The sequence below is a fragment of the Pseudoliparis swirei genome, chromosome 5, assembly GCF_029220125.1.
Source record: "Pseudoliparis swirei isolate HS2019 ecotype Mariana Trench chromosome 5, NWPU_hadal_v1, whole genome shotgun sequence".
NCBI lineage: Eukaryota > Metazoa > Chordata > Actinopteri > Perciformes > Liparidae > Pseudoliparis > Pseudoliparis swirei.
The window spans coordinates 3,665,278-3,679,754 of record NC_079392.1 but is presented as its reverse complement, the minus strand read 5'-3'; the positions used below and the strand labels follow the sequence as shown (position 1 = coordinate 3,679,754).

The 14,477-nt window shown below is 42.6% G+C and overlaps 1 protein-coding gene across 1 annotated transcript in view; it reads left to right on the top strand.

The window, feature by feature from the left end:
- Nucleotides 1–14,477, top strand: part of cachd1 (cache domain containing 1) — a 63,802-nt gene that overhangs the window by 20,963 nt on the left and 28,362 nt on the right. Inside the window, exons 2-3 of the mRNA XM_056414874.1 lie at nucleotides 10,512–10,574; nucleotides 12,278–12,426. Coding sequence (XP_056270849.1) covers nucleotides 10,512–10,574; nucleotides 12,278–12,426 — 212 coding nt within the window. The remainder of the gene's footprint in view (nucleotides 1–10,511; nucleotides 10,575–12,277; nucleotides 12,427–14,477) is intronic.

Genomic DNA, 14,477 nt, shown 5'->3' with positions numbered 1-14,477 from the left:
GGTTTCTGAGCCTTGACAAACACTCAGCTGTTATAAATCTTTTTTTTACTTGGTCTGAGGAAATATTAAAATTTTATGAGATAGGATTTTAGAGTTTTCTTAAGCTGTAAGCCATAATCAGCAATATTAAAAGAATAAAAGGCTTGCAATATTTCAGTTGATTTGTAATGAATCCAGAATGCATGACATTTTTGTTTTTTTTATTGCATTACAGAAAATAAAGAACTTTATCACAATATTCTAATTTTCTGAGACAGTCCTGTACATGCACGTGACTCCTCCGAAGGTCTCAAGTGAAAATATATATATTATATATATATATTAATATATACATTATATATATATATGTTCTTTTTTAAATATATATATTTAATATATATATATATTTTCTTTTTTAAATATGTATATATTTAATATATATATATATAGAATTTATTTATATATAGAATTTCTTTCATATACATGCACGTGACCCCACCGAAGGTCTCGAGTGATAAATGTATGTATAGAACACATTTACCACCCATGATTCACAGCGGAGGCTCATAATAAACTCCCTAACGGCTTTTTACGATCATTGTTGGTCACGACGTTCGCTCGGTACTTGGATCTCAACGACATGACCGTAGTCCGGCTATTCACACGATCCCCCTCATCGATTGGTTGATGTCTGCACACCTGGTTTAACTCTCTGATCGTCTTGCAGTTCATATGCCGTCACGTATGGTCCTGTTTTTAATATGGAGAAACTTTGAATGACCCCCGTAAAAATGCGGCGTTTTGTCGTTATCTTGCATTCCTGCGTCAAGCTTATCGGACCGCAGTGTTGTGAGGCTCTTCTCTCGTCCTCTTTCAGGAGATTTTATCCACTAAACGGAGGCGCTCAGGTATGCAGCGTTTGATCTGTCGTTGGAAAGTTTTCACATTGGCTCCACTTTAACAGCACGTTGCTATTCCCATAATGCACTGCTGGCCTGGAGCCACGTAGATACATACTTCATGTGTTGCTGCTGTCAGACTCTATATATATATAGATGTATACATATATTTATTTATATTTATTTATATATAGATTTGTATATATGTATATATACAGGACTGTCTCAGAAAATTAGAATATTGTGATAAAGTTCTTTATTTTCTGTAATGCAATTAAAAAAACAAATGTCATGCATTCTGGATTCATTACAAATCAACTGAAATATTGCAAGCCTTTTATTCTTTTAATATTGCTGATTATGGCTTACAGCTTAAGAAAACTCTAAAATCCTATCTCATAAAATTGGAATATTTCCTCAGACCAAGTAAAAAAAAAGAATTATAACAGCAAAACAAAATCAAACATTTGAAAATGTGTTTCCAGGTGTTTCGAGTTAATTAGACGATTCAAGTGATTTGTTTAATACCCTACTAGTATACTTTTTCATGATATTCTAATATTTAGAGATAGGATATTTGAGTTTTCTTAAGCTGTAAGCCATAATCAGCAATATTAAAAGAATAAAAGGCTTGCAATATTTCAGTTGATTTGTAATGAATCCAGAATGCATGACATTTTTGTTTTTTTAATTGCATTACAGAAAATAAAGAACTTTATCACAATATTCTAATTTTCTGAGACAGTCCTGTATATATATATATATATATGCACTTGATGGTGGCATTCCTAAAATATACATTTGAATATGTATATATATAAATGTATATATAGATGTGTGTGTGTGTGTATATATATGTAAATATATATATATACAATACATATATACATGTGTGTTTATATATATCGAGTTTATATATATATATAGATGTGTGTTTATATATATGTTTTTATATATATATAGATGTGTATATATTAATATATATATATTAATTAACATATATATATAGATGTGTGTGTGTATATATATATATATGGGTATATATTAATATATATATATTAATTAACATATATATAAATATATATATATTTGTGTATATATATAGATGTGTATATATTAATATATTAATTAACATATATATAGATGTGTATATGTGTATTTATTAATATACAGTATATATATTAATTCACATATATATAAATATATATATTTTTGTGTATATATATATATATTAGGAATGCCACCATCAAGTGTGTTTCATTAAGTTGTAGTATTGTAATTAGTCGAGTAGGGTTAGTTGGTGGTTGCTGTGGTTGCTTGTTTTCCTGAGTGCTTTACATCTCAGACTTCTGTAGGGAACCTGCTCACCAAGTCTGTCACCACTTCACATCGCTCAGAGCCACACACAGTTTGAGCCCAGAGGAGGAAGCCGGTCACCAGACCGAGCCGTCGCGGTGTTCTCATCACCACTTAATCACGAGTTGCGTTTCTTTTGCCTACGAATGTAAACCAACGTCGACACGTGATACATCTTTGGCGTGAAACGGCCTCTACGCTCCCGGGCCTTCGCATTTGTTGCAACCTCCTCCTCCTCCTCTTCCTCTTCTACTCCGTTTACTGTCTTGAGCGCCAACTTCAGACCAAACTACGCTGTTGCCGAGTTTATTCGAGAGAGACCTCGAGAAAGAGAGATATGGTCCTAGAGAGAGAGAGATGGTCCTAGAGAAATAAAGATGGTCCTAGAGAAAGAGAGAGATGGTCCTAGAGAGAGAGAGATGGTCCTAGAGAGAGAGAGAGACCTCGAGAAAAAGAGATGGTCCTAGAGAAAGAGAGAGATGGTCCTAGAGAGAGAGAGATGGTCCTAGAGAAAGAGAGATGGTCCTAGAGAGAGAGAGACCTCGAGAAAAAGAGATGGTCCGAGAGAGAGAGAGATGGTCCTAGAGAAAGAGAGATGGTCCTAGAGAGAGAGAGAGACCTCGAGAAAAAGAGATGGTCCTAGAGAGAGAGAGATGGTCCTAGAGAAAGAGAGATGGTCCTAGAGAAAGAGAGATGGTCCTAGAGAGAGAGAGACCTCGAGAAAAAGAGATGGTCCTAGAGAGAGAGAGATGGTCCTAGAGAAAGAGAGAGACCTCGAGAAAAAGAGATGGTCCTAGAGAGAGAGAGATGGTCCTAGAGAAAGAGAGAGACCTCGAGAAAAAGAGATGGTCCTAGAGAGAGAGAGATGGTCCGAGGAAAAGAAAGAGAGTCCTAGAGAGAGAGTCCTAGAGAGAGAGAGTCCTCGAGAAAGAGAGATGGTCCTAGAGAGAGAGAGATGGTCCTAGAGAAAGAGAGAGACCTCGAGAAAGAGAGATGGTCCTAGAGAGAGACAGAGATGGTCCGAGGGAAAGAAAGAGATGGTCCTAGGGAAAGAAAGAGATGGTCCGAGGGAAAGAAAGAGATGGTCTGAGAGAAAGAGAGAGAGAGAGAGTCCTTGAGAGAGAGAGACCTAATGTCCTAGATTATCCCTCCTTTGAGTCCCTCAGCCTGGCTTCTGGACGGCAGCCCTTCAACACTCGGAGCTAAATGGAGGAACACTTAAAATACTCCCCGTTACTCAGCATCGGACGCGTGGCTCGTGGCTGCAGAGCGATGCTCTGTTGCCCCCGACGACGTGAAGAAGTGAGATGCATGACGTCGTGGAGGAGCTTTATGCTCTTTATTACTCTTCATACTCACGACTAGAGGCTGACGCACTCCGAGAGATTCTAGTTCAACCGTTCTTTGTTCACTTCTAGCTCAGAAACAAAAACCACAGCTCTGCTCCTCGATGACCCGTCACACAGTTCCACAGTTCTCCTCCACCTCCACCCTCCTCTTCTCTCACATGTGGAACGCATTATATCCCGTCTGGTGGAGAGGGAGAGCAAACATCCCGGGCTGAGACGGAGAGCCTCTCGGGGGAGGTGTAGAGGGGGAGGGGGGAGTTAGGATCGGCCTGGTGGTGACTCTCTCTCTCTCTCTCTCTCTCCCTCTCATCTCTGATGCTTTGTGAGTTTGGATGGACAGTCTCTCCCCCCCCCCCTCTCTCTCCCTCCCCCAACTCTCCCTCTCTCCCCTCCTCCTCTCTCTCTAGATCTATATCAACGGTGGGGTACTTACATTTAGTTTACACCATAAAGGAATATTTACCAAAACCTTTACGCACATGTTCTGTCAGCCCTATGCATTATCTATGCACTGAAGATAATGATCCATATATTGTTTTAAAGTTAAATAAATACTTGTACGTGTATAAGTTACTCTTCTAGCTCTGACGATCGAGAAATAGTATGAGTGATGGGGGGGGTCATTTTTATATAAGCCGTCCAGATTGAAAAGTCATCATCATACGTGGTCAGTGTGATATTTGGTTCCCAGTTTTTAAACTTTTTGTGCAAAAAAAGATTGATACCATGACAACCGGCTGAAAGCATCACACACCCTCGGTGCTCGGATCAGGACCCGATAATCTGACTTTTGGCCATTTATAACATTGAAATCCGAATTTAAAATCCTATAATAATGTCTTTCTGTGGCACGGTGACTGAAATTAGAATACTAGTTATGAAAGTGGATGAAGCAGTGCATTCTGGGATTCAGACGTTTGTCACTGTTTTATCCATTACTGCTTTAGGCGACGATCGCGTTTTTTTTATGGGGATATAAAAGCTCGGAAAAATTTGTGCACGTGGCTGCGATCCGTTCTATTTTCTTTTTCACGTGCACACGAACGTGAGCGTGCACGTGAACCTGGTGAAGCTAACCACGGTGCTCGAAGCCTTTTGACAAAGCAGGCTGCACACACACACACACGCACACACCCCTCTCTTAACACAGTGTGTGTGTGTGTGTGTGTGTGTGTGGAGAGCATTGCCCCGGGTTCTCCGTTAGCTAGATTGAAGCTAATTAAATTGCCGTCATTTAATTACCGCGGGTTTGGTTTCTCGACGGCCCTTACCGCGACATTTAGACTCTCCTCCTCCTTAGCCCCGCCTCCTCTTTTTCATTGGCTGGTGCCATGGTCACAGTGTTGATGGATTCAGATTCATTCCATACTCAATAAATCAGGATTTCTTTGCCATATTTTGTTGCTTTTTTTTAACGCATTTGATAACTTATTGATTCTTTTAGTCAAATATGACACAGGGTAGGACATTTACCGATTTTTTAGGGGGTAATTTTTTCCCCCACTGACAGAAATTGAGGGGCACTTTTTTAAACTTGTGAAATAACATTGAACCTTTGTTCAAAAATAATAAATAAACGTATTTAGGCTTAAAGTATATGAGCAGTTGTCATCAAATGGCAATAATAAGACTATTAGTAAGTTCATAATTATTAGAGGAAATTCTGGGGGCGTGTGTCGCCCCTCCTCGTGATATCGGGGGCAACATTATATTTGTTGGGGTCAGTTTTGCCCTCGTGTGTTTCTGACGTACAAAATACTTATTCTAAAAACAGACGTGCCAACTGTAACTGTTTATCCATTACTGCTTTAAGCGACAATCACGTTTTTTATTGGGATATAAAAGCGCGGAAAAGTGTCTGCGATCCGTTCTATATTCGTCTATATTAGTCTATATGTTCCACTAATTTAGAGAAAGTGCTCAGCTCGTCTCCCTCCTGCCGACTGAGAGACTCGATGCCTGTTGGTTGTCTGAAGCCTCTTTGTTGTTCATATTTATATTGACAGGAAACACAGCGACTCCTTAAAAAAAAAAAAAAAAGCATTTCTCGCTGATTTCACCATCGATAAGAGAAGAAACGACTGAATGTGAACGCACTTCTCTTCTGCTCGTTCTCCTCCGTTACGGAGCTGTGAACTGCAGCTGCAATTATATCACACTTTTGGTTTGTATTGTGAAAATGCAGAAACTGTTCTCTCTCTCTCTCTCTCTCTCGCTCTACCTCATTCTAACACTCCCAGGTGCCTGTTTCCTGACTCTGCTTTGTAGTGTTGGGGAAGAGAATCGAGATGGGGGAGGGGGGGGGGGGGTGAAGGTTGGAGACATTGCAAAGGGTCTAGGAAAGAGGAAAAAAAACATTACACACACACACACGTGCGCTTCGTCTCTGATGCCGCATCTCCGGCTCTTTGTCGTGCAATGAGCGGTGAGTTGGCGGTGGGGGGGGGCAAGGTAGGATAAAGCATTGAATTATGGGGAGGGGGGGGGGGCTGAGATGTGTGCCAGCAGCATGGAGGAAGCAGCAGTTGCTCTCCCTTGAGGCTTCAGGCTTTTATCTGTCAGTTGTATGGAAACCAATCTCAGCTCCAACACATCTCTACTGCAGCCTGGTGTGTGTGTGTGTGTGCGTGTGTGTGTGTGTGTGTGTGTGTGTGTGTGTGTGTGTGTGTGTGTGTGTGTGTGTGTGTGTGTGTGTGTGTGTGTGTGTGTGTGTGTGTGTGTGTGTGTGTGTGTCAATGAGCTTAGATTGCGACTCCACTCTGGCCTTTTGAATGTGTGTTTCCACTTCCTCTTTCCTCCCCCCCCCCCTTCCCTCCCTCCTCTTTCCTTCACCTCCCCACTTCATCTGCCCCACTTTTTTCCCCTCAGTTCCTTTTCACTGCGTCGCATCCCTGTGCCTCCGTGTGTTTCCCCCTAAAACAAACACAACCCCCCCCCCTCACAGACACACACACACACACACACACTAAGAGCAGGAGGGTCTCTTGGCGTGGTGCGTCTCGTCCCCCTACAGCGCTAACGAGACGGGTCCAATTAAATGCACGCCGTGTACACGCAGGGTTCCCACGGTTACGCCGCCGTAACGGGGGTGCAAAGAGGAAAGATTCAAAAGGGGAGCGTTTGGTTTTTGTGTGGGACTCGACCAATCAGAGCGGCAGCCTTAAAGGAGGAGCCGGTGAAGTGATACGTCTGGATAATGACGGGAACGGGTTTGAACGCTAGGGAGGAGTAAAGAAAAGAAAAAGTGCGATTTGTCGAACCTTTTTTTTTAAGAGCGTGTCACTTCACAATTTTGGTGTTTTCCATGAAAACTCTCACTTTTATTTATCAAGTAAATTGCAAAAGGAATATAAAATCTAGTCAAGACATTGAGGAGGTTATAAATAATGATTTTTATTGTAAATATTAATGTAGTTCTTCTTGTGGCTCAAAGGAAGGCCAGTTTTATAGCTTCTCTCACCAGCATAACTGTTTTCAGCTGCGCTCACATAAAAAGGGTTTTTAGGGTTTTCTACCCCTCCGCTAGTCTTCTAAGGCGAGAACACAATGTACCATTAGAACACTGGAGATGGGCCTCTACACACCTCTGGAGAGACTTCATTACACACCAGAGAATAGTCATGTACACATTAACTATGTAGAGAGAGTGTTTATGATTCATTTAATGTTATAAAACCAGTGCTTTTACTTTAAAAATTAAGGACATTTCTACGTGACCCCAAACTTTTCAACGGTAGTGTAAATAGAACCAAGCGCCCAAAAAATGAGCCAAAACATTTGAAAGTCTCAACATTTGCTGCTTTCCTTCGTCTTATATTTACAGTTTGTTTGTTTTGACCACACAAAAAGACGTGATGACATGAAGGACGCACAAGGGCAGCGTGTGGTTTCTGCACCACGTGATTGGGCGCTGTGGTCTGCGGCCGGAGGTCCAGTGCGTCATGCGACCCCCTCGGCTCGCGGTCGGTGGCGGGTTGACATCTGGCCCCGGCGCCCTGCGATCAATGTGGGGAGTTTTAGAGAAAGCTGCTGATTGGATCCACGTTTTAACGGCAGGATTTTCCATGTAAACAAACAAAAGTTATATTTACGTATGGTGTTACTCCCCAAAAACCTTCTGTGTGTGTGTGTGTGTGTGTGTTTGTGTATATCCTCGAGGTCTAGCAAACATGTTCAGTGCATATCAAACATTTACAAAGCTCATTTTTATTTATTTTAAATCCAAGCTCGCATTCTTCTCTCCGAGCATCGCTTCCCTTTTGACTGTCGCTACACAATTGTCTTGATTTAATATCTTTCATTTATGCATGCTTTTATGTTCTCTGGGATGGATTTTTTTATTAATTTGAACATAGTTCTCCCTTATTTAATTTGCTGTGTGTGTGTTGAAGTTGTGAGTCTTCTCGTTGCATCATGTCTTGTTGGTACTTAACGGCGTCTAAGAGGATACTCACTATTCTCACTATTCATTGTGTGTGCAGCCATTTGAAAAGTGTCAATATTGTGTAAATCTTGTATATGTAATCTTATGTTTTTAGGTTTGTTTTGTGACATCTCCCCTTTGGGACTACAGATGAAAAAAATAGCCTTTTGGCACATTCACAGAAATTATTTTGTTAATGTGCACTGTCCCTTTAAATAATCCAAAGTTCATATTGTTGTTTAAGATGGAGCGTCTTTAGGAAAATATAGTTTCCAACCGTCTTATTGGGTCGACTGAGGGAGAATTTTGTGTCGGGGTTCGTACGGTCATGGAAAACCTGGAAAAGTCCTGGAATTTTAAAACGGTTATTTCCAGGTCTGGAAAAGTCCTTGACAAAAAAAAATCTAAAAGTTTTGGAAAAGTCATGGAAAATTGTTGTATTCACATGTTCATTTACGCAGAGTTTTAAATAATTAATATACTTTTAAAAGAATGACGCTCAAAATATAAGCCGGCATATGATCCTTCATTCACGCACATTTTCCGCGCTGCAAGTGAACGCACCTTAACTGAAAAGACATAAATGTTTATTCTTTAATCAAAATATTGTTAGTTTAAATAAGAAATGTTCTCACTTTTTCATGTCTACGCTAAGATTTTTAAAAAAAATTGTCTGGTGATGGAAATTTGTTTTAAAGTCCTGGAAACCCATTAGTCAACATGTGTATGAACCCTGTGTGTGTGTGTGTGTGTGTGTGTGTGTGTGTGTGTGTGTGTGTGTGTGTGTTATATTTAGTCTATCTATCATCATTATAATGCTAGTTCCAAATACATTTTAGAAACATTTCCACGCACACGGTGAGCGGAACACGTCTCTCGACTTCCACGGGATCATTTCACTGTTGCTTTTTTCTTCCTCCTCTTCATCGTGTGTTTTTCCCACAATGCACGGCTCTACCCGGAGGAGGTACGCAGTGAGCTGAGCCGGCGTGCACGTCTTTCCTTTCCCTACTGGTGTGTGTGTGTGTGTGCATGTGTGTGTGATGAGGGGTCAGCGGAGGCTCCTCACGGTGGCCGGCCTCAGGCCTCTCTGGTTTCACCGCGCTGCATTCCTCCCCCGGCGGCTCCATAGCTGTGAAACCACAAAGCAGCTCAACAAACACAGAGCGCCGAGACGACCCCCCCCCCCCCCATGGCTGATCCACAACAGGACTCGCTCGCTCGCTCTCTCTTTCTCTCTCTCTCGCTCTATGCCCCCCCCTCTCTCTCTATATGTGTCTCTGTCTCTCTCCTTCCCCCCTCTCTCTCTCTCCCTCACACCCTCTCTCTCCTTCCCCCCTCTCTCTCCCCTCACACCCTCTCCCCCTCTCGCTCCGTCCCCCCTCTCCCTCTCTCTCTTCGGGAATTGTTCTCCATGTTTCAGTATTGCATCGCCCTGGCACTATGGAAACCGAAGAGTCTCTCCATTCTCGTCTTTATCCCTCTCCCCATGTTGATTGTCTTTTGTTTTGAAGACTCCCGTTGATTCGAGGCAGCTCCGTGTGTGTGTGTGTGTGTGTGTGTGTGTGTTCTTGTTTATTTGACAGTTCTACATCTGTGGACCTTCTCTTATTTTCCTACCAAGAAAAGGTGTGTGTGTGTGTGTGAGCTTTTTTTAAAGCATCCTGGTTTTAGTCCTCCGATGTTTTGAAGGCTGTAATATCGTAAAGAAACTTCTCCGACTTCCCTTTAAGTGTGTGAAACCTATGACACTTTGTTTGCTCCGCTTGGCAGTGGAGCGTTTGTCGGTCCGTCGTGAATCGGCTCCAGTTTAGTTGGCTGTGGTGCATTCTGGGTAATCGGTGTCCTCTGGAATGTGTGTTAACAAAAGGGGCGGACGGGCAGCAGGAAATCGCTGCAGCGAGAACCCGGTGATTTAAGGCTTTGTGTGCAGTGGGGCGGCTTACCGTGCAACACCAACCTGTTGTGTGTGTGTGTGTGTGTGTGTGTGTGTGGCAGCTCTTACAATTGGTCTCTTGGTGTGTGTCATGTCTGAGGTGACAGGAGGATGGGGTTTCTCCACGCCTCAATGTAGTGCTCTGCTTCATATTCACATAACAATATAAACTATATATATAAGATATATATATATATATATATATATATTAATAATATATATATATATAATATATATATTATATATATACACATATATAATATATATATCTTATATATATAATATATATATATAAGACTACAATATATATATATTTATATGTATATATAAGATATATATATAATTTGATTGTATATATATGTTATTTACTTCCACCGTGACAAATCAAAATGCTATTATATACTAGAAAGGAGCATCAAGCATTCTGATTGGACGACATGGTTGATTTCTGGACTTTCTCTGCGTGGCGGCGTCTTTACGTGGTGATAAATGGTGTTTTAAATGGTTTATATGGTTGTATGAGATGTCTCATGATGGGATGAGATCTAACCTCGTCTCTCTCTCCACAGACCATCTTCAACTCGTTTTCCTACAACGAGAAAACATCAAACGGAGAGACGGAAGTGCAGCAAGTGAGTACCTGTGTGTGTGTGTGTGTGTGTGTGTCTCTAGTGTTGTGCAGCGTTCAGTTCATCAGCAGTAGTCAGACACACACACACACTCTCTCTCCATCAGAGGAATGAGGTGGTTTATTAAAATGCTGCGGCTGCTGTCTCATTGGCTTTGAAGTCCAGTTGTTTTTCCCACTTCTCTGTCTCTCTCTCTCTCTCCTATCTCACCTCTACTCTCTCTCCGCACTCTCTCTCTCTCTCTCCCTCTCACCCCTCTCTCTCTCTAGCGCTCTCTCTCTCCCTCTCACCCCTCTCTCTCTCCCCTCTCTCCCTCCCTCTAGCTCTCTCTCCCTCCCTCTTTCTCTCTCTCTCTCTCTCTCTCTCGCCCAGCTGCAGTCAGACAGAATGTGAAGGCTTGACAGAGCGTCTCCTTTTTGATGACAATGAATCCACAATAAGTCAATTTGTTTGGACCTGGATTTGATAAAGAAAGAAGTCGAGTTAAAACACGTGTGTGTGTGTTTGTGTGTCTCTCTATGTGTGTGTGTGTGTGTTTCCACTCGTGCGTCGGGGATCTTGGAAGAGTGACAATAAACAACAGACTGGTAAACAGCCACCAGCACCAGTCCTCCTGGATGAGCAGGAGCATCGTCTGCTCCTCCTCTTCCTCTTCCTCCTGGATGAGCAGGAGCATCGTCTGCTCCTCCTCTTCCTCTTCCTCCTGGATGAGCAGGAGCATCGTCTGCTCCTCCTCGATGAGTCAGAGTCCTTTTCTTTTGCCAACTAGCACAAAACCTCGTGTTCAAACGGCCCCGAGCGTTTCCAGGCTGCCGGGAGTTCGTCATAATCAGCATAACCTGTCGGGCGAGTCTCTCTCGTGTAGAAGAGGTCAACAAAGAGAAAAAGATGTTTCCCTCAACGGGAACCTCGGCTACAATCCTGGCTCTTGTGTAATTAGAATAACTGTGTGTGTGTGTGTGTGTGTGTGTGTGTGTGTTAGTGGTTACGGCTGTCACCCCTCGGGTAGATGAAGCCGTCACACACGGTGACATTTCAGGAACGGTAGGAGAACAGGAAACAGGAAGTGTCGCCATTCAAGTCAGAAATTAAATTTTTTATGACATCATCCTGTAGTTTTCACCATTTTATCTATTTACTGAAATCTTCATTTACACATGTCGTCTTATTTCAGGTTCATCCCTTTTTATTTTGAGGTTGATTCCCTCCGAGTCACTTTCAATTAACGGGTTATAGTTCATGCAACGCCCACCGCTCTACACACGAGTCCATCACAACACAGAGGAACACGGCTACACGCGTAACCGTGGGAAACAGCCGGCGGTGAGGTTTGTGGAGTCACCGTGAAGACAGAGGCAGCTCTGTGTGCACCGACGTGCACGTCAATGTTAACTTTACATCCATCAGCTCGTTGTTGGTGAAAACGGGGCGTTGCGTTTTGAGGCTAGCTTTTTGTATTCTAAAAAAAAAGACGGAAATAAAGAAAGCCGAGGTCACCGTAAAAAAAGGAATCGACAACAAGGAGGAGAGGAGATGAAATTGAGAACCAGACGGAAAAGAAAATGTAAAAAAACATAGTGACGAAGCACTAGCGACTGGATATGGAGTTGTGTATTTAATAAATTGATCTACACGAATGTATAAGGTCACGTTTTCTCCGCTAATCACTGACGTGTTGCCGTGCCTCTTGTTTTTGCTTTGTGCAGTTGGCCAAAAAGATCCGTGAGAAGTTCAACCGCTACCTGGACGTAGTGAACCGGAACAAGCAGGTGGTGGAGGCCTCGTACACGGCCCACCTCACCTCGCCGCTCACCGCCATACAGGACTGCTGCTCCATCCCGGCCTCCATGATGGAGTGAGTGACTTTGTTTTACATGCATACATGCATACATGCATGCATACATGCATACATACATGCATACATGCATACATACATGCATACATACATGCATACATACATGCATACATGCATACATACATGCATACATGCAAACATACATGCAAACATGCATACATACATGCATACATGCAAACATGCATACATACATGCATACATGCATGCATACATGCATACATACATGCATACATGCATGCATACATGCATACACACATACATATATACATAACATATATACACACATACATACATACACACATATACATAACATGCATACCATATCTACATACATACGTGCCATAAATGCATACATACAGACCATATATATATATATTTACACACATACCAGACATACATACCAAACATACATACATACATGCATACATACGTGACATATATACATATATGCATACATACATACATGCCAAGTAGTACGCACACACACACAAACACACACACACGGTTGTCTAGATGTCTCTCTCCACAGCAACATTCTCCGGCTCTTCCTTTGGTTTTTTTTGGATAAACGGGTCACACAATATTTGTATGAAATTGAGTGAGACTGAATATTTGAGTCCTCTGCTGAAGAAGTTTTTAAAATGGCTTCGGCCTCCATTGTAGATGCATCTTTTCAGCCAATCAGCAACTCCAGCAGGCGAAAAACAGTTCAAAGCTGAGAGCTGCTCTCAGTCGTAATCTACAGAGCAGCAGCTGCCTCGACCCATCACCATCCTCTCTCTCTCTCTCTCTCTCCCCCCCCCCCTTTTATCAGCCGACGTCGCCAGTTATTTCTCTCTGAAGTCTTTGCGAGGCTGCGAGGTCACCTGACTCTTCTTTGCCTGGCGCCGGGCCAGTGGTGGCCACCTGTAGCCGTGCACATGCTGCACATGCATTCAACAGTTGTTCACGTGGACGCACGTTTTATTAACGGCCAGACATGTGCGCTCTAAAATCATTGAGGAATCATGGAAAAAGATGATACAAGACTCTAGGAAGGACGAGGAAGGGCGGAGGGGGGGTCACACAGGTGGAGAGTGGAGGGAGGATGGACGGACAGACCAAACTGACGCCGACTCTGACAGATCCCTGAACTTCAAAGCCTCTTCCTCAGGGAGGAAACGGGCACAAAGCTCCCCTGCTTTTTATTTTTTCGGTTCATTTCTGATCACGAGATACTTAGAATACTTTATCGTTCTCTTCCTGAGCCGAGCACCTCTCAGGTTGGGTCAGGATATATTCCTCCTGTACGTCTCAAGGCTAATGGGAACTGTAGTTTTTGAATGCTAAACAAAAAATCTTTGTCCTCATTAAAATAATGAGTTAAACCAGAGCAATAATTTTAGAATCAACCGATAAGAAAAAGACCTGAAACCATAGCTGACGTTTCCTGATCATCAATCTATCATTATCAAAGATGTGTACGCATGTTGTTTAATGAAGAAATTCATATCTGCCTGTTGCCTGTTCATTTTTGAAACTCTCAAATATAGATATTGCTATCGGACTAAAACAAATCCTGATCCAAATTATCCAAGTATATTCAAACATCATCAGCAAACAGTTGAAGTTCAAGCCCGATACAGCCTTGTTCAAACTATTAAACCTTTAAAAGAAAAGAAAATGGACAACAGATTATGGCTCAGCAGTTAAGGTCAACGGCGACCTCCCTTCCATCCGCTCAAGGGATTTAGTTGCATCTCTTTTACGAAGCGTCTTATCTAATAAAGACATAAAATAAGTAAATGAACTGATATCGTGTTCCCGGTTGAGCGGGATCTGTGCCAGAACCGGGGAAGGTGGTCCACTTCAGGGTGTCCTTCGCTGGTTTCAGGCATCAGCTGCTTCTGGGGGTCTCAGTCAGGTCAGTCAGTTTAGAGGTGGGGGGGTATTGGGGGGGGGGGGATCAGGTGATTCACGGGCTATCGCTTCACAGGGGAGGCCACCGAGGGCAGTGCTTAGCGCCCGGCGGCATGCTTTAATCACGGCTCGGCCTCAACAACCGGCCGCGA